Genomic DNA, 20,812 nt, shown 5'->3' with positions numbered 1-20,812 from the left:
ATCTTTGCGACTGATTTCCTCAGGTAAGGTAGACATGTATACTGTTTCTTTTGGGAAGTTGTTCGTGAAATGCGACTCAAGCATTAATCAATTCAAAGTATATCTGCTTCGGGGATTATGTGCTGGTGAGAGGCCGCCGATCCTTAAATCTACGGCAGAAGAGAGGAATAACGGTATCTCGTTTGGGCAAATTTGACAGTTTTCAGAGCACAGTTTTTGGTAGTTAGGGTGAAGGATTTGGCTTCATCTCAGCGAGATATTTGTAGACATCCATCTTATTTTGTTTGAAACCTGACTAGTTCAAGTTGTCACTGAGTGAATAGAACCCAATTTACAGCCTCCCCGCCTCCTTGTTCTGGGGATATCCCCGAAAGCATAGAGGAGCGGATAGGTTTAAACTAACTGTCTTGTAGCATCCTAGGAAACAGCTTGGTCAATGGGGAAAAGAGAAGAGAGCTTCCTGGGGAGAAAGGCTAGCTATTTATAAGGCATAGTCTCTGTTTCTTGGGAGAAATTCTGCTGAGAGAAGGGAGAATGGATGAGGGAGGGAAAGAAGACAGGTTAGCGCGCCTAGTGGGAAATTATGCACTCCAGTGGGAAGTCAGGGGCTGTATGTGGCACTCCGAAACAGATCGAGATTCCCCAGGAGATAGCTAGAAGAGGGACCTAGGGGGCAGAATTTGGCCCTATTACCAAACCTTTTCTTCCTTCGGCTGTGTATGAGGGCATGGGGCGCTTCTGGGAGGAGGAGGCCAGTGTTCCCTTTTTAGAAAAAAAAAAAAAAGAAGAAGAGATATGAGCAGCAACAGGAGCAGACTCCAGAGGCTACAGCCACTACTTTGGCGTGGTCTGGGCGTGATCAAGTCCTTTGGTAACTCCCCTTTTTCCTAATACTCCCCTCCGGCCATTTCCCATTGGCTACGATTAACACCAATGAGCATGTAGATTGAGGTCCTACCCCAAGGCTGACTCAGGAGCTGCTGCCAAAACTTTGCTAGTTTTTAGAAAAGTTTTTTTTTTAATTATAATTGTTACTGTTGTTTTAAATTTAGCTGTTAGGATTTAATTGTTTGGGTTTTTCGTTTTCTACATCCCTCTACTCCTTTTCTCTATACTCTTCCCGAGAGCTGTGTGTGTGTTGGAGGTGTGTGTGGGGGGGACAATCCCCCTGCTACCGCCCCCGCCGACCCGCACCTCCCCACCTCCCAGCGGCCCCTCACTCGCTTTCGGTCAGCGAGGAGTGCGGCAGCGCAGAGCTGTCCTTAAAGTGGCGGAGGAGCAGTTGGGGGTAAGGAAAGTGACTAACACTGGAGCCTGGCCCTAGCCTCCGGCTTGTGAAGTTTTCGCGTCTTCCAATCTTCACTCTGGGCTCGGAGGAGAAGCGAAAGCGATTCGGTTTTTGTCCTCCTTCTCCGGCCTCCCGAGGACAGCGCCACCACTGCACCCCACCCCTCCCCACCCCACTCAATCCCCGGCTGCCGGCTCTGTAGCGGAGGCAGCGGCCAGCAAGCGAGGATGTTCGCGACGGGGCTGGCTCCCTTCTACGCCTCCAACTTCAGCCTCTGGTCTGCAGCTTACTGTTCCCCAGCCGGCGCAGCGGGCTGCTCCTTCCCGCTGGATCCAGCCGCCGTCAAGAAACCCTCCTTTTGCATCGCAGACATCCTGCACGCGGGTGTGGGAGAACCGGGGGCAGCGGCGGAGAACCTCTCCGGGGGCTCCTCCACAGCCCTCACTGCTCACTTGGGCTCAGTTCATCCCCACGCTCCATTTCAAGCCTCCTCTGGATCCCCCTTGCGACCTACTCCAGTGGTGGCGCCTCCCGAAGTCCCAGCCGCCTTCCCCCAGAGACTGTCTCCTCTCTCGGCCGCCTATCACCACCACCATCATCACCAGCAGCCACAGCAGCAGCAGCAGCAGCCACAGCAGCAGCAGCCACAGCAGCAGCAGCAGCAGCAGGCGCCGCCGCCGCCACCACCACCACATCGGCCTGGGGCCATCCAGCCCCAAGCCCCGGGAGCGAGGATGCTTGCGAACCCTCACCCCCATAGCGGCTCAACTCCAGCCCCCTCCAGCAAAGACCTCAAGTTTGGGATTGACCGAATATTGTCGGCAGAGTTCGATCCCAAAGTGAAGGAAGGCAACACGTTGAGAGGTAGGTCCCTGATCCAGAAACCACTGTCAGGCTTCTCTTTGACCCCTGATCTTTCTCACTCCCCCTCCCCCCCATCTGATTTCAGGTCTCCTTGTTTGTTTGTGTTTTAAAAGGAAAATTGGGGAAAGAAAGGATGGGGAAGGAAACGGACCAACTTTGCCATGCCATAGTTAAAATTTAGGCTTAAACTTTGCCTTCCCTAAAAAAAGTATTCTCCCATAAACATTTTAAAAAATAATCTCAGTAAGATTGTGTTTTCTATAATATGTTCCGGATATACTCATTCTATGTTCTCTGTTTACTCACCCAACTATCTCTAGCTAGAATTGCCCGTCTTTGAAAGATTTTCTGTTCCCTTTTCTCTGTTCTCGAGTAAAATTCCCCTAGAGAGTATGTAAAAACATGAACGGAGCAGGTAAAAATTCTTAAAACTTGAGAGCCTCTAGTTTAGGGTACAGAACGAAAGAAGAACTTCCCCTGTTTGTATAGACAGACATTTGACAGGTGACTTCGTTATGTAGCTTAAACTAGAATACTTTATAGATACTTGTGTATTGCGTAGGCTTGTACACACCATGGGTTGTTTTTTTGTTTGTTTGTAGATTTGCCTTAAGGAAGGCGGGGAGGGGAGGGATATAAAGGAATGTCACGATTCCCGGATTCCCAAATATACCTCCCGTCGTACTAATAATCTCTTAGAAAAGTAGGAGAAAAGGGAGGATGGGGGTAGAACATAAAGGATCATGTCGATTCGAGAGTGTGGATTTATTGAAGGTGTAACGGGCTCTCCTTGTTCCTGTGCACACAGATCTTACCTCCTTACTAACCACCGGCCGGCAAACTGGGCTTCACCTCCCCGCTTTGCAGCCTTCTGCGGGTCACTTCTTCGCGTCTCTAGATCCTATTAACGAGGCCTCTGGTATCCTGAGTCCCTTAAACTCAAATCCAAGAAGTTCAGTTCAGCACCAGTTTCAAGACACTTTTCCAGGTACAGAAGCCCTGCTTATGGGAACCCTATTCCACGCTAAGAATCCAGGTCTTGTAGTCCCCTGGGGACGAGGTGACAGTTACAAAACCCAATTAATCCAAAGTCTCAAATATGAGGCTCTCTCTCCACTGGACGCGCCCCCCTCTCAACACACACAGGCCATTGAATCCAGGGAGCCCCATCAATGGTTTTTTTTTTTTTAATTCTTTACATTGGTGGATAGATAACGGATTTAAATGATCTAAAGTGAAAGATTTCCCATTGAGTGACTGAAGAGCACTGTCACATTTCAAATGTTCTCTTTGGGAGATGGGATGGGGGAGGGTATGCTGCATGTGGGGCCAGGAAATGAGGGAATTATTCCCACTCTTGGTGTATGAGTGGATCAGGCTGAAGGAAAATATTTTAACCCAACTATATAAAGTTATCGAGAATCTTGTAGTAGAAGACCTAAAAAGGGGGTGAGAGAGAGAGAGAGAGAGAGAGAGAGAGAGAGAGAGAGAGAGAGAGAGAGAGAGAGAGAGATTGAGGCAATTATCTGTATCATTGAGAGCAAAACACATTTTTGCCCATACCATCCAGTGGAGAGGTAAATGCATTTGCTTTGCTTTTTTTCTTTGAGTTTTCCAGATAACTGCCTCAATTCTCCTTTCCGTTTAACTCGCTTTTGTTGAGAGATTTGTAGTATTCAGTGTTTCAGATTTACAAGTGAAAACAGAACAGAGAATCTCTAGGTAGAATTTTCTGTGAAGCCCTACAATCCGTTAGAATAAATATTTTCAAATATATTGAACCTTTGTCCATGCACGAAAACCCCTTCACTACCTGATGTAATAACCTGTCTTCTTTCTTCTTTTCCCTTTCTCCTTTCTTGCTCACTTTCTCCCCATTCCCTTGTCTTCCTCCCAAACCCACAGGTCCCTATGCAGTTCTAACGAAGGACACCATGCCGCAAACATACAAGAGGAAGCGTTCTTGGTCTCGTGCGGTTTTTTCCAACCTGCAGAGGAAAGGTTTGGAGAAAAGGTTTGAGATTCAGAAGTATGTCACGAAGCCGGATAGGAAGCAGCTAGCCGCGATGCTGGGCCTGACAGATGCGCAAGTAAGTTTCCTAAGCTGTTGTTATCTAATTTAGACTGTAGGTCCGAAGCGAGCTTAGATTCTAGTTCTTTCTAGCCCCTGCCTCCCCGGCCTCTTGCCTTTCGAGTCTAGGGGGTCCTTCTTTCCTTTAGTTTTCGCTATTTCAGGGTAGAGTTGTTCTGAAAGGTGTAAACGCATTTTAAACGTACTCCCACTCCCTTTACTGGTGAAAAATAAAATATTGAATTTCATGAGGCTTTATTTAAACTCATATCTTATTGCAAAAGTGCAGAGAGTGGATGAGTGGGGGTGGGGAAGAGAGAGAGAGGCAGGAGAAGGAAAAGGCCTTAGCCCAGCCCTAAAGATTTATGTCAATATACCCTGCCTGTTTATTTTGGCCAATAGAGGAAAGTACAACCGAGAAAGCCAATAGGCCGCAGGAGATAATAATTATGTACTCGGCTGAAGTGCAGTTCTCCGTAGGAGGCAGATTATTTCAAAGGAGATAAAAATTCATAAGTCGAGAGATTTTTTCCCCCTTCCTCCTTCCTCGGCCGCTGTTGCTGCCGGATTGTGAAATCCCTCGTTGTGAGGAAGTGAAAACCTCTTTTCAAACGGAATTATTTACTCCCCCCCCCCTTAGTTCCCCCCCGCAATTGGGCGAGAAGGACTGTGGCTGTGGACACGCCGAAACCAGTCGAATTTTCTAACTCTGCGGTCTCTGAAGAAAGATTCGGTTTCCTGAAGAGAGAGAAAACTGTTTCTTTCTTTTTGTAAAACATGCAAGGGCTTTTCAGCAGGTTTCATGCGTTTTTTTCAACCTCCAACACAAAAGGAAATCTATGAATACACTAGTTAGATTAAAACAGGGTGAGGAACCACGAATTCAGGGGGCTTGAGACTTTAAAGGGGACTATAAAAAGTCACCATAGTTCCCTCTCTTCTTAGATGGGCAAGAGAAGGAGGGAGAGGGAGGAGGAAGATTTTCTCTCTCCTTATCCTTCCTCCCTCCCTTCCCAGCTCAGACAACAGGAACAAACCCAGTCACCTCCTGCTCTTTCCCTGGTTCTTTCTTTCATTCTGTCTATAATTCTGTCTCTCCTCTCCCCCCCCCCCCCCCATACACCCCACTGGCCTGCCTTAGTCGTTTTCCACCAGCTGCGGATGTTATTTTTAAAAGTGAAGCTGGAACTTGTGTGAACGCTGTGTGTCCCCCAGGGGATCATATATATTTATATGGTTTCTCCTCTACCCCCATTCTCTTATTTTTCACGTTTTTTAATTCTAGCATTTTCTGAGCCCCAAGAAAAATTGGTTTATCTCTGAATAATACAAGGTGTGTGTTGGGGGTGAGATGGGCAAGTGTTCTTATCAACCACTTAGCACAAACAGGCCTAGGAACTGCACTAATTCTCAGTGTTTACTCAACTACTGGTACTACGAGTCTCTCTTTCCCCCTACCCTAGTCTCACCCCCCCAACTTGGTCTTTTCTTGGTCTAACTCTTCTCTCTTCTGTCGTCTTCTCTCTGCCCCAAACTTCTTACTAGATTGGTACGTGCTGGGTATATTTATGTCTGTCTGTTAAAATAGGATATAACCTGAGGTGGGGAGAGGTGAACAGAGAGATCTTAAAGTAGCCCAGCAGTCTGGGCCTGTGGGGTGTCTTCCCCTCCATAATGGACTGAAAAACTCAGGAGTTCCTGCTACGGCAGAATCCAAGTACCCGCGATAGAGGGCTTAAATGGGGGAAGGGACTAGAAAGAAAGCTGCTAGGTGGAATAAGACCCAACTTCCCTTACAGGGACCAAGTAGCTAGCTGCACAGACAGCCTGTCTCATCCCTTGTTTTCCCGCAGGTCAAGGTGTGGTTCCAGAACAGGAGGATGAAATGGCGTCACTCCAAGGAAGCACAGGCCCAGAAGGACAAAGAGAAGGACCCGACTGAGAAGCAAACGGGCGTTGCTCCGAACGTCGATGGTGAAAGAGAGGACAGAAGCCCCAGCCGGTCGGAAGGGGAGAGCGAGAGCAGCGATTCTGAGTCCCTGGACATGGTCCCCAGCGATACGGAAAGGACTGATGGCACTGAGCAGCTCTTACACCAGACCAGCGTCATTAAGTCATCTTCTTCCTCTTCCACCTCCTCCTCCACCAGCCCCAACACCACGACCACCACGACCACCACGACCACCACCACTAGCCCCAGCTGCAGCAGCAGCAATAACAGCATGAACCGCAGCTGCAGCCCAGAGCTTCAGACGTCGCTGCCTCTGCACTGCACAGCTAACGAAAACGCGGAGTCCGCGCCCCTTGGCGGCCTATAGGCTGGTCTGGCAGCCAGTCGGCTGGCAGAAGGGAGACGTGCATGTCTGTGGAGGGTGGAGGGATCCTTTTTGTGAACTCTCTGGCGTGTGGGCCTTTTTTGCTAATTTATATCATGGACCAGGTATTACCAACAGGACCACAGTGGCCCAGGTGATGGCAGAGCCCCTGTCTGTACATATACTCTGCCTCCTTTGTGTGACTCTCACTGTCCCGGGGTTTCTACGTATACTAAGAGGGACTCTCAGATACTGACCGATACCCCTCCGTCCAACAGGATCCAACTAAACACAAACTTTTAAATTTTTGGGGGGGAGGGAGGAGGGCGGAGGAGGGAGGCGGGAAGAAACAGTGCGAAGTGTTTGACATAACTGTCTCTCTTCCCCTCCCCCCTAGTGATCTCGTTGCTTTCTGTATTCTGGCCCAGGACTTGCTGCACTGGGAACGACTCAGTCCTGTAAATAAAAATGTTTATTACGGTTTGTAAAGCCAGCCTGGCTTAATGGGGAGCGGCGACTCCCGGAGTCTAGATGGGCTGCAGCTTGAGATCTCGGCCTTCCTTCACAGCCTATCAATCAGAGAGAGGAGCTGAGTTAGGAGTAATAGCCCAAAGATTCTGAAACTTCTGTGTTTTGCGAAAGACCGAGTACCAGATAAACTCTTTTAAAAAGTGTAATGTAGTCAATAGCAACCACAGTGACAGAATAACCATCTCACTTTCTTGTTCGAGGGATCTGGATCATTGGAGTGATGATTCTCAGTGACACTGGTCACATCTAACCTGTCTGAGCACAGTTCCTTGCAGGTGGGTCAGTCCTCTGAGAACCTGGGCAGAGTCGGTGTAGGGAGAGAAAATGGGAACTAGGCATCTCCTAATGAGCTTTTAGTTGAGAAGCATATCTACTTTCACTAAGAACTCTAACGAGTTTGTACCAATTCCCCCTCCGAAAATTCTTTTGCTTGGAGTGTCCGGGGGTGCTTTTAGGGCACTGTTAGTTCAGCTGTTCGAGTGGAGTAGGGTGCTAAGGCCTGGAGGATTCCAGGCACCGGACAGGAGAGTTTATATCTTTGTGGGTGTTTCAGCCCAGGGCACCTTTAGTTCTGGAGAACGGTAGTTGGTTAGTGTCCTTTACTAAGAACAACACTCAGATAAAAAGAACGGTAGAACTAGATGGGGATGTCAGGGAGCTCTATTACAGGAGTTCCTAAGTCAAGGATCCATGAATGCCCGAAGGGGTAAATAAATTTTAGGACTCCCTGAACTGGAATGGGAAAAATTACATCTTTATTGTCATTAACCACTAGCTGAAATTTAGCTTTTCCTTCAATTATTTTTAAACATTATTCTGAGAAGTAGTCCATAGGTTTTACCAAACTATCAAAGGAGTCCATGACATAAAAAGATTAAGAATCCCTCCCTGCTCTAGTCTAATATGTTCATTTTACAGATGGGGAAACTGAGACCCAAGAGGTGAAGCGACTTCCAAAAGGTCACACAGCTCCATAGTGTCAAAGTCTGCACTTAGAACCTATGCTCCCTGACTTCCAATACTGTACTCTTTCCACAACTCCATGAGAGTCTGAGGGCAGTAACACATCCCACCTCTACCCGGAATAAGAAAACTTGACTTTAGTTTCCTTTATTAGCGGGGCCTCTGAGTGATAATACATGCAAGATTTTCTTGAAAGACAAAAAATACCAAGCCATTCCTAGGAGTTATAATAGCCTCCCTCAAGTGGTTCCCTTCTCATTTTCTAGGGTGTAGGCCCATCGACTGGAAGCTTAATCAGACCTAATAGAGAAAATTAATGAAGAAACTGTCAGAAAGAACTAAGGGACAGGCGAGTATGTCTATGTCTGTCTTGCTGTAGTTCTGTCTGTCTCTCACTCTCCTAGGTTAAAAAAGAAAAACACCCCAGTGCAGAACACAGTGTGCCCTCAATGCTCTGATTTACAGAGCCAATTTTTACGAGGGTAGAGAAAGGGAGAGCATGGGTGCCAGTAATTGAGAAACTGAGGCAGTCACCTCAATGCCTCGACGCCACCCACTGTGTTCGGGACTTAGGACTTACTTCTCCAGGTTCTGTGGCTACAGAGCCCTGAGCGAGAGAAGACAAAACACTGGGACTTCTTTTCTGCTCCAAGTAGTTCCGGTTCTTTCGTTCGAAGAAGTCAAGGCTTGTTGTAGCACTGCTCAAACCTTCAGTTTTCTGTCTCTCACGTTTTCCCCCCACGCTTGATAAATTTGCTGAAGTTTAGAAACCCGGATCAATATTGGGTTGGCAACTGTCTCACTCACTCTTTCGAGACTAGTTCTTTTAAATCACAGATTTTTATGTAGGGACCCTCTGAGGAAGAGCTGAGAAAAGGAGACAGAGACCATCGTGGCAGGTTGGGGAAGAGACAGGTAAAAATAAAATGCCCCCAGAGTGCCTTATAGATTATATAGAAATAAAAGTCATTTTAAAATCACCCTCAAGGGTCATAAAGTGCTATTGATCGGGAGTACACGATGCAATGATTCCGATGCAAATAAAATTCATTGCCCTTCGAGTAAAGGCCTCCTACTTATCGGAATACTGGAGGCAAGTCTGGGGTCGTCTGAGTATGGTAATAATTATAGTGATAACCACTGCTATTTTATCCCGCCGAACTGCTTGCTAATAATATCTGAACATTAACAACAGTAGCAGTCCTTTGCACGACGGCACTTTGCAGTTTTGTAAAGCACGTCTACTATCCTCCACTTATGAAAGTCGTCTGTAGAGTCCTAAAAATTTCTCCAAGGTAAAAAAGAGTTTGTGCTTTGTGAAGAAGTTGAGCCAAGCTTGGACCAGACTTCTCCAAACGAAATCTGTGCTCGGGGCAGAGCTGGCACCCCAGAAGATGTAACCCCCAGCCTCAGGTTTCAGCCCTGCCCTCCTCCCCCCTTGAAGAGTGTACGGGCAGGATACCTTGACAATCAAGAGTTCCGGTCGATGTATTTTTCTTTCCGATTGAATCCTGAGGAGACCCAGCTCGGTTCTCTGGGTAGGCCCCCGAGCTCCCTGGAAGTGCAAGGGTGACGTTTTCAAGAGCAGGCTGTTGGCTCCGGCTCCCGGGATCGAGACAGGCGTTCCAACAGCCTCTAGAAAACTAATCTGCCAGGAGATTTACCACCAGGGGCTTAGCCGTCCTTCATGCCCCTTTTTTTCCCATTGGAAACAGAAATAGATTTTTAGGTTTGGGGGGTGCTGAGGGGAGAAGGGGAGGCAGAAAAAGACTCGTCTGAGTCTTTAAAATTTATATATTTAAATTTAGTAACAAAATAAAAAGTCCAGGGTAGTATAGAGAAAAAGTTTCTTGGGTGGGAATGAGGAAACCTGGGTTCTAGTTAAGATTTGTCACCAACTTGCTGTGTGACCTTGGGAAATTCACTTTTCCTTTTCTAGATTCCAGTTTTCCCATCAGCAAGATGAGGGGGTTAGACTAGGTGAGAGCTAAAATCCATTCTAACTCTAAATCATATGATTTTTATGGCTTTAAAGTTTAATTCGAATCATGTAATTTCAAATCAATAGCCACAAGACAAAGATTACCCAAGCCAAAGATCTCAGGTCTAGGAGATGGGCTAATTGGCAGAGACTTGGGATGGAGGAGGATTAGAGGAAAACCTGCCTTTTCATACCTGGACCAGACTCTAATCTTCTCTCTTGCCTGTTCACTGGGAAGGCTCAGTAGGCTAGTGTTAGTAAACACAACACAACTTTTCAGAGATATTTGTTTGATGAGTAATGCTGATTTAGTGATTAACACTGATATTTCTAATAAAAGAAACAGAATAGAGAATGTCTGCAATCAAAAAGACTTCTCCATCAACCAGGAGGAATGCATCCGTGTGGAATGTCTTTCCAACTTTATTCCTAAACCAAAAAAAAAAAAAAAAAGAGGCGAGATGTGTGTCTCTATGTATTAAGCCAGCTCTGGGCTCTGGCTCCCGCAGCCTGAAGCTGCCTAGATATCTCTAGATTAGAATGCTGTAAGTAAAGGATGAAACTCAAAGAATTCCTTTTTCTTTCTCTCTTTTTCTTTCTTTCTCTCTCTTTCTCTTCCTTCCTTCCTTCCTTCCTTCCTTCCTTCCTTCCTTCCTTCCTTCCTTCCTTCCTTCCTTCCTTCCTTCCTTCCTTCCTTCCTTTCTTTCTTTCTTTCTTTCTTTCTTTCTTTCTTTCTTTCTTTCTTTCTTTTTCTCCTCGCCCTCCTTCCTTCTCTTCTCCCTCCCTCACTCTAGTTCTTTCGTTCTTAAAAAGCAACACAAAAAAGTATACATTTATTAGCTAAGATTTCCTCTTCCCCTGTATCTATCTCTTCAGCTGAGCAGAGTCTACAGGAAAAGAAAATAGGAGTTTTGATATACACGAAATGCTGTGGAGAATTTATCCGGGTCTTTAATGAACTTTTCCTTCCCTCAAAATCTTTCTTGCTTTCTTCAACTACCTGACTATTTCAAGCTAAAATACTTTTTTGGTCTGAGTCATTAGAAAGTTATAAAGTCTCTGTATGATAGGTCTCGACTTTGCACTTCATTGTCTACAAACACTCAGTGAATGGAGAGTCTAGACAAAAGATCTAATCCCGTTATGGAGGAAATAAGCTTTTATGATCCCACTGCTCAACTTTATATATTTTACCTACTACACTCGAACTGTTGTTTTGCCCTGACCTTCCCAGTCTCTGTGCCTTTGCCTCACGCCTAGATGGCTTCTTCACCTTCAGCTTCTCCCTTCCATCTATGAAAATTCTTTCAAAGCCCTCTTCTTGTTCCACCTCTTCCACGAAGACTTCCTTGGCTGCCACACCCTGAGTGCAGCTGATAATAGCTTTCCCTCGACAAAATTCTTGTTAGATTTCCTGTATTTCTTCACTCCTATTGGGTGCTTTCTTTCTCTCCAATTAGATTGCAAGCAAGCCTTGAGAGACTCTTTGCATCCCTTCCACTTTGCAGTTAGGGAAAGTAGGCTCAAATCCTTAGGAACTGGGGGCTGTAACATTTTCCAATTTCATTTTCATTATCTATAAAATAGGGTTAACACTTGTAGTACTTGCCTCACAGGGCTGTTGTGAGGCTCAAATAAGATAAAGTGTGAAATATAAATAACATACCGTTTATCTTATTAAGGATCACTGACTGATTTGAATTGATGGGAGCCAAGAAAAAGCATCATGTGCCTTAGTTAAGGTTTTCCTAGTTAAGGACATTTCAGCCTCCTTTTTCTATTATTTTTTTTTCTATTATTGAACTTTAGTTGTAAAAAAAAAAACAGGTGACATAATAATTGTCATGGCAAGCGAACTTTGGGAATTGAAAAGATATGCTTTCACAAAATTTAATATTAAAAGTCCCTCTGTCCCCACCCCCTTTGCTTCCCAGAGAACTGCTTCCCCCAGTCCTGTTTATGGCCTTTATTCACAGGGGTCACTGAGACCTGCTACCCATCATTAGTCAAATGCTCCTCTCTTCACTTCCATTTTGTTTACTTGCAAAGGCGCATCCTCTGATGTGGCTCAGATTCTGTTGTCTTGAGCCCCAGTACCAATTTGCTGGCTCTATCTTCATGGATCATATGTACTAGGACTGCCAGGAGAGCTGGTCTCACTTGGTTCAGTGTGCTTCCTGCAAAGCAAACCATACTTAACCAGTCCTAGGAAAGTGACTGTCTAGTCTATTTATTTACAGACACCATACTCTCTCCTCCTGAGTTCTCTCTATCTCCGCACCCTCCTTCCCCCTCCCCCGCCTCCACAGCAGCCCTGTCCGCAACTGGGAGTACTGAGGAGGATCAGGGCTGAGGAAGAATATATTTTTTTTTTTTGACAGACGGTCTGAGTTCTCATTTGTACCTCTGTGGTACTCGATCTGGACCCAGCCTAAAAGTTCTCTCCCCCCTCTCCAGGTAAAAAAGTATCTATTTAAGCAGGCCATATCACAATCATGGTGATAAAAGAGCAGCATATTTTTCATCATTTGATAAAAGTAAAGGAAATGATCTTGGGGTCCCATATAATTTTCTCAAAGTAGCTCTTGTGGTCCCCAGGGTTTGCAAAGCTGAAACCCAATACTAGTGGAACCTCACATATGCTCGACCTTGAAAGCCTCCACCAGCTCTAGAATCTGGTCTTCTTCCAGACCTCTAACCACAGTCCCGGTTCTTTCATCGCCAGTTCTTTGGCAGCAAAGCTGAAGAAAGGGTTCTCGAGGCAGCGGAATGTTTGCCAGCAGATGGGGCTGGGCCTGAAGATGCTGGTCCACTGGCCAGCTAAGGAGGACCTCCGCGCAGAAGACAGCTCAAGAAATAATGATAGCATTCAAGTCACCACAAAGGACTGCCACATTCATGATTTCATCTAAGCCTCACCACAGCCCTTCGAGGTAAGTAGTGCTTGGATCTTAGCTTTTAGAATAGGACCTGACTTCAGGAATCCTCTAGTCTGACCCTTCCCACCACCTTAATTGAGATGTGAGGATTAGGAGACTTTCTCATTTTACAGATGAAGCAACGGAAGCTGAACGAGATCGAGACTGGATCAAGCTCACAGAGCAAGAAAGCCACGAAACAAGGCTTCAAACTTCATCTCTTGACATGGTCCAGGGCGCTTTCTATTATACCGCTCTTTCTCGTAAGTTGGTGAAGAGATTAAAAAAAGGGGGGGAGGGGAGACAGTACAGGACTTTGTCATTAAAGAAAGCAGAGAGAAGTAGGAAGGCAACTAGCTAGGAGAGACTCTCTCTCTCTCTCTGTCTCTCTGTCTCTGTCTCTGCCTCTCTCTGTCTGTCTCTGTCTCTGTCTCTGTCTCTGTCTCTGTCTCTCTCTCTCTCTCTCTCTCTCTCTCTCTCTCTCTCTCTCTCTCTCGTCTCCCACTTTCCCCCCTCCCCACTCTGTTATGGAATTTCACTTGGGCCTCTGACTTTCTAGGGGGAGGTGGAAGAAGGCTGAGTAACTCAGTAAAGCAGTTTCACCAAGGAATCAAGATAGGCATAGATAGATGGGTGCTTCGAAAGTTCATTGTCCTGAGTAGGTGGGAGTAAGGGAATGGAAGGCACTTTTCCTCTTTGGGGCTCTGCTCCTCAGGCAGCACTCAGACCAGTTAGTCTTCGGAGTCGGTCCAAGTGTTGTCCCCACCTTTCCCCAAGACGAAGTAAAGGACTTCTCTGGAAGATTTAGTGACGTGCTCTTCACTGCTGTACTTTGCTTCGAAGCTTGAGGACAGCGAACTGGTTTCGAGTCATTCCTATATATAGGCTTTGATGTGTGAGGGCGATCTGGCGGATAACAGATCAAGTGGCCGCCAACATTTTCCCAGAGAGCCTATATTCCCACTTCTCCCGGTCTCCCCCCTCTCCCGGTCTGGAGATTTTTTGTCTCGTATTATGTGTAGGCACCTAAATAACTACAGAGTTTCACTCTCCTTTTAAGAAACAAATAAAAACTCTTGGATCTACCTTTGTTTGATATGAATATGTTGGTTTTGCCTTAAAGCCAAGAACAAAAATTATATACACGTTTTTTTCCCATCTCCGTGCCTTTGCGCACTCTGTATCCAGGTTTGAAATCCGTATTCTTCTCCTTCCCATTAGTCTTTTCCTGCTTAAATTTCCTCCCTTTCTTCAAAGGCTAGTTCAGGGGTCATTTCCTCCATAAAGTCTTCCTTGGTTATCCCTTAGTTACAAGTGATCTCTCCCGAATCAAGTCTCGTAGGCACTTATGTCGTAGTAAAATTTAGTTAGCTGTGTCTTACATATAGTCCCTGCTCCCACTTCCCTTAACTCCTCGAGATAGGACTTTTCATCTTTGTACCTCACCAAAGGCTAGTGTAAAGCAGGAGATTAATAAACAGTAAAATCGAATTTAAAGCAAACGTCTATACCCAAGGGACGTGCAAACTAGAGGGTCAGAACACCGAATGTTTGTATACATATACAAACACACTCACTCACTCACTCACACGCTTCTTGCTCACGTCCCTCCACCTTCGAGGTTACGCCCCTGGACTGGCTGGCGTCCATAAGACAAATTGCCTTCCCTTAAGTGCCAGCTTTTGCCACAATCTCTCCTTACATGCATGGATATTAAAAGAGTCAGACTATTCTCCCCACCCCTGTTCATTGCAATTGCACGCTCTTCAGAAATAATGGCTGTTTACACAGAATCTTTATTCACATTCTTAAATAAACACGCACCTATTGAAAGACCTGGGAGCCACAGCTCCGATTCCTGGACTGGCCTTTGGGATGAGAACTTTAGCCTGCCTACCTCTTCCTCTATGTGAAGGGAGCTCTGAAAATGATAAGAGCATCAGAGCTCGACGATGTCTGGAAATTAGCTCTCTTAAAGCATTTTACACATTAGGGAACCGTAACCCAGAGAGTGAAGGGACCTGCCCAAAGTCACACACTAACTAAATAGCTGGCTTGGCAGGAATCCAGCTGCCTCTTCCCCTTCCAGATCTATTGCTTTTTCCTCTACACCGTTTAAAAATCAGACCATTAGCACCCTACCACCTTCTCCCTGCCTTTACTCTTCTCAATGTACTTCGACCTGCCAGGTAACACCCCGTCAACAATTATTACTTAATATTGGGAAAAAGAAAGATGTTCAGGTTGTTGTTCAGTAACGATGGTCAGAAAGAAGTCTCCGGCAGTGCTCCAGTTCCATTTCTTCATCTCTGAGATGGCAATACTAGCAGATAAGATACTCTACCTTCCCCTACAAGCCAAAGATTCCTTTGCCTGTTCACGGGTAAGGCGCTTTTATAAATAGCAGCTATTGTCCTAAGTCTGAGCTAGCCTCTGGCTTTTCAGAGGCAGTCTCTAAGGGAGGATACAGCACCTCTCCGGCTAGTCTTAGTATAGTGTCTTAGTTTTTCAGGAATTTTTCAGGGTCCTTGGTGGAAGGAGAGAAGAAGGGAAAAGTAAAGAGGTTTTGGGGTAGTAAGGTGACCTGAAAGGATCACTGGATACCTTCCCCCTGGCCTAGTGGTGGTAGGAGGAAAACTGCAGTTTGAGGAGGGGAGGAAGAAAAAAGGAGAGATGCAGTGACCCAGTAGTCTGCTCAGACTTTCAGTACCGAATTTGTCTCATCTACTTTCATAGTATGGCTCCAATTTACCTTACTAGGTTGACAACTCCGACTCTCCCTCTCCCAGCCCAACTGGTGTACGTACTGTTTCCACTATCAACTGTCGAATCTCACATCTGACCTCAGTGCCTTTGCACATGCTAACTGCTTTCTCTCTCTCTACTAATGCTTTCCCTACTAATATCAGACCCTAGGAGCCCTGGTTTCACAGCTAGGCTCAGGTCAGTCAATTCCTTTCATGATTTCTTCAGAGTTTATTGAATCTCTGTGGAGATCAACTTGTTTGAACACATATGTGAATGTATATATACATAGATATATATACTATCTGTGTATGTGGTATATAGTTCCCCCTCCCCAAAATAATAGCTACTATTTTTATAGTGTTTGAAGGTATGCAAAGTACTTTGCCAAATTATGTCATTTGCTCCTCACGACAACCTTGGGAGGTTGGTGCTATTATTGTTCCCAGGTTAAAGATGAGGAAACAGATGAACAGAGAGGTTAAATGACTTGCTCAGGGTCACACAGCTGAGGTCAGATTTAAACTCTAATCTTATTGACTCCAGGTCTAATCCTCTAAGCAACTTGATGAAAGGGGAGGCAGCGCTGCTTCATTTTTGACTTTCTATTGCCAATGTCTAGCACAGTACCTAACACACAATAGGTGCTTAATAAATTCTTGTTGAATTGAATTGCTTTGTGACTAGTTATCCACCCACATCTTTCCTCAGTCCCACCTTTCAAGATTCTGGTGAGGTTTTCCAAGCATCTAAGCAGCATCCCACCTCCTATTCACCCTCACATCTCCTTATTCCCAAGTGTTGTAGATGGCTGCTTACTGATTCAACATATCAGTTTTAAATGGCAATGACTGTTGGTTTGGGAGTGATAAATAGGAAAAGGAATCTGCAGGATCAAAAATCAGCCTGAGGAATTTAAACTGGGACTGGACAATCTGATTCCTCCACTGGAGTCCCCTATCTTCCTGGTATCTGTCTCCTGTTAGTGAGGTCATGAATGCCAGATCTAAGGCCATGTAATGCCAGACCAAAGATACTTGTTAAGTGAATCATTTGTTTAACTTAATGCACGTTCAGTCAGGAATTGTCTTAAGAGCTGAGAGATACAAAAATGAGACATCGACGTCAAGAAACTGGCAACCTAACAGGAGAGGTTAGGACTTGCAAAGGAAAGAGGCTTAAAAAAGAGAGACATGTAGGAAGAGAGCTTAAAGAAAATTTGAGGAGAGACACTGGGAAACCTATGTGAGGGGGCCAAAGGTTTGCAATCAATCAATCAACAAACTTTTATTAAGCACTTATAATGTGCAATGCACGGTATCTCACTGGAGATACAAAAAAAAAAAAAAAAGGGCAAAAAGTCCCTGTCTTCAAGGAACTTACAGTCTAGTGGGTGAGACAGTATTCATGTATATCGGGAGAAGACATATACAGAGTAAAATGAAGGTAACCTTAAAAGGAAGGCACAGTGTGATTTAACTGAAGGTTACACTGGGAGGACTGGATATGAGAAAATCTGGGTCTCAATATTATGATATACTCTCTTTGTGATTAGGTATAAGTCACCAAGCCTCTGTTTTATCAACTGTAGATAACATTAATAATAATAATGATGATGATGATGATGGCAATAATAATACAATAACTAGTGTTACATTATATAGCACTTTAGTGCTTGAAGAGTGCTTTACATATGCTATTTTATTTTAACCTCACAGATGAGCTGGAAAATAGGTGCTATTTACTCTCATTTTATAGAAGAGGAAATTGAGGCCAAGAGAAGTTAGGTGACTTGCCCACGGTCACTTAGCTAAGTAACCGTCTGAGGCAACTTCCAACTCAGATCTTCCAGATTTCAAGTCTAGGATTCTATTCATTGCCCCACCTGGCTGTATAATGTATGTGGTTTTTTCCCCCCCTCTCTCACTGCCTACATCACAGAGTCGTGAGAAAAGCGTCTTGTAAAACAGTTTGTGTGCATGTATTGGGACCTGTGATTTCAATTGTTTCGGGAGCTTCTTATAATGAACTTCCACTACCAATTCAAATCTACACGTTCTCTGCAACGTAGTTTTAGAGCTATTGTCTGGGGGGACGTGGAGATTCTTAAGTTCTTTGCTCCGGTCTCGGGTCACACATTCGAGTTGCATGAGAAGGGGATATTGAACCAATATCTTTCTGCCTCTGTGGCCGGTTCTCTAAACACCACACTGTCTCTCCCATAAATATTAGCTGTTATTGCGAACTGTTTTTTGTTTGTTTGTTTTTCCCAGGAAAGGGTCTCGGAGAAACCTGGATTCCTTCTCTGAGAACAAGTTCCCTTAACTGATGCCCGCGTCTATCTAAGTTATCCCTGAAGTCCCTGTGTTTGCGTATCTTCATTCTGCTTTCTCTTCCTCCCCCACACCCGCCTTCGGCTATTCCCCCCTACCCCCCAACCCCAGCCCTTCATTTCCCTTGCAGAACTCGATTGTACAGACAAACCATTCTACTTCCCTTTTCCTCTACCTTGTCTCCCACCCGCAACTCATCGGTTCACCCAAAATCCGGATGTGCAGCCTTGGCTCCGGGGAGGTCCATTAAGTGGTTATTGATGTGAGAAGTTTTCTTGGGAGGACTCTTGGGTTGAAAGGGGGTGGGAAATTCCGGTTACAGAGTTTGGAGGTCTGATTTGCACCACCTGGTTGAAATCAGAGCCCTGGGCTGCTTCATTAATGGGTTTAGCCTTTGCTAATTGGTGTTTTAGGAGATGGGCCAAATTATGCTCTGGGGCTGTCAAGTTATTTAGCTTGGCTTTTCTCTTTTTCCGGTAACACTTGCCATTTGGGAATAGTCAGTGAATCCAGGGTGCAGCCTGAAAAGCACATACCCAGTCTCACACTTCCAACCCTCTTACAGCCTCCTCCCCCCCCCTTTGTATGGCCGAGTTAGCATCTTAACACCTTCCATATAATTCACAAAGCTCATTTATACACTTTAGACTATGATCCACTGAGCCGTAGAACACTGCCACTTGTCTTCTTCTGTGTGACCAGATTTCCTCCCCTGAAGTTCCAGTCTTTAGTAATAGATTAATCTAGATTTCCAACAAGATAGTATGGAAAGAGCATCTGGTACACTTGGATCTGAGCCCCAGCTCCTCCATAGCTGTGTGAGCTGGGCAAGCCATTTAAGCCTCTTTTAGCTTCTCTTTCCTCAGCAGTAAAATGGGGGCATTAAAACATGCCCTAACTCCCTAACATCTCTCTTGTGAGGACCAAATAAGAAAATCTGAATTCCAAAGCTTTGAAGAACTGTGTTGTCATTTTAGTCCAATCTGACTCTTAGTCACCCCATTTGGGGTTTTCTTGTCAAAGATACTGGAGTAGTTTGCCATTTCCTTCACCAGCTCATTTTACAGATGAAGAAACTGAGGCAAATGGGGTTAAGCGATGTGCCCAAGGTCATGCAGCTAGCAAGTGTCTGAGGTCAAATTTGAACTCAAGAAGAGGAGTGTTCCTGACTTTAGGCTGGGTGCTCCATCCATTTTGCCACCCACCTATCCCTCTGAACAACTTTATGTTTGTTATTAATCCCTTGCCCAATATATCCATCCTCTCCATCATTTGTATTCCCCCTCTTCACCTCCAGTAGGGAGAGAGAACCTCAGCCTACTAAATTCTGGGGCACTTAATAAATACCAGTTTCCCAGTGGCCCAAGACAGGCATTCTAGATGAGGCTGAGAGTGAAGGAATTGGCTAGAATTAAACTGTTCTGTATAAAATGCAAGAGAGCCAGATGGATGGAGGGGAACCTTCCATCAGCAGCAGTTTATTGAGTGAGTTCTTTGTACTCATGTTTATATTAAGTGCTGATTAGGTTAGATGAAGAAAAGGGGTAAGAAATGGTCAACGTTACAGTTGAAATTACAGAATTCTAGACTCTTAGAGCTGAAAGGGTCTTTTATTTGGCAGTCATGTATTCCAACCTCCTACCCCATGGAGAAATAGCCTCCTGACAGATGTTCATCTAACCTCTGTTTGACACCTCTAGTGACCAGACTTTCACACCTAACAATTCTGGTTTTGAGTGGTGATAATTCTTAAGAAATTGTTCTTTTTTATCCAACCAGAATCTATTTTCCTGTAACTTCCTCTCCCCATTTCATGTTTTTACATCAACTGCTCCATCTGCCTGGAATATGCTTCAATCCCACTTCTACCTCTTGGAATCCCTAGTTTCTTTCAGCACTCAGAAGAAATGCTACCTTCTATGAGTTCTCTTTCAGTTCTGGGTGACTGTTGTATCTCTTGTGCATGTATTTTTTACATACTTTAAATATACACACAGGTTATCCCCCATTCAAATTCCTTGAGGGAGGGTTGAACCTTTTTGCTTCTTTCTTGCACAAAATCTTGCTCAGTGCCTGGCACATAGTAGGCTCTTAATAAATGCCCCATATACTGCACAGAACAAATCCCTTCTGCATACTCAGAAGTTAGCTATCATGTCTCCCACCAATTCTTTCTCTTTTCCAGGCTAGTCATATTCTGGGTTGCTCATCTCAACCTCCTGCCATTTTCCAGACTTGAACATCCTATATGCCATTCTTCTGGCATTGTTCCAACTTGTCAATATTCGCCTTTAAAAATCATCACCAGCAACAAACATTTATTGTGTAAGGAGATAAATTCTGCTAGTAGTTGTCTTTGTCTTCTACTCTCCTCTGACACTTGGCATGCGCTGTTCTATGTTGCTATTTATGTGTTTAGGAGTGCGTCTTGCCTCCCCAAGTAGAACATGAGTCCTTCCAGGGAGCTTTATACTGCAGTACCCCAGGCATAACAGGTGAATTGAAGGGACATGGTTTTGTTGGTGGTGTTGAATTTCAGTGAATGATGAGTTGCATTTCATAATTTGAAGAAGTTTAGTTTGAGAGGTAAGTATTGGACTTTGGGGATTCAAAGAAGGAGCTTTTGTATTTAGAAGGGATTGAGAAAGGGGGAGAGATGTGAATGAATGTCAGTGTATCACATAGTCACTTTGTGCCCCATTTATGAGAGGCCCTGGTCTGTGTTGGATCTAAGGGGATGTACAAGTTCAGTTGATCTGAGTTTGCTGGAACCTCTCTATACCCTTGCCCTGGAGTCAAGGTA

General features: G+C 45.0%; 1 protein-coding gene across 1 annotated transcript; it reads left to right on the top strand.

Annotated features, from left to right (window-relative positions):
* The first annotated feature begins 1,016 nt into the window (after nt 1-1,016).
* On the top strand, nt 1,017-7,027 carry HLX (H2.0 like homeobox). The gene is made up of 4 exons (XM_072647789.1): nt 1,017-2,152; nt 2,961-3,140; nt 4,058-4,242; nt 6,077-7,027. Exons 1-4 carry the CDS (start codon nt 1,516-1,518, stop codon nt 6,539-6,541), a joined length of 1,467 nt encoding a protein of 488 aa, XP_072503890.1. The 5' UTR covers nt 1,017-1,515; the 3' UTR covers nt 6,542-7,027.
* The last annotated feature ends 13,785 nt before the right edge of the window (nt 7,028-20,812 follow it).

Source organism: Notamacropus eugenii, chromosome 2, assembly GCF_028372415.1.
Source record: "Notamacropus eugenii isolate mMacEug1 chromosome 2, mMacEug1.pri_v2, whole genome shotgun sequence".
In the NCBI taxonomy this organism is placed as follows: domain Eukaryota; kingdom Metazoa; phylum Chordata; class Mammalia; order Diprotodontia; family Macropodidae; genus Notamacropus; species Notamacropus eugenii.
The sequence above is the reverse complement of the archived record's forward strand: the minus strand, read 5'-3'. Positions and strand labels throughout refer to the sequence as shown.

Bases quoted from the DNA above. Each gene is read 5' to 3' on its own strand.
- HLX (XM_072647789.1), top strand. From the start codon at position 1,516: ATGTTCGCGACGGGGCTGGCTCCCTTCTACGCCTCCAACTTCAGCCTC. The intron at 2,153-2,960 runs GTAGGTCCCTGA...CTGTGCACACAG, and splicing joins GGAAGGCAACACGTTGAGAG to ATCTTACCTCCTTACTAACC. The intron at 4,243-6,076 runs GTAAGTTTCCTA...GTTTTCCCGCAG, and splicing joins TGGGCCTGACAGATGCGCAA to GTCAAGGTGTGGTTCCAGAA.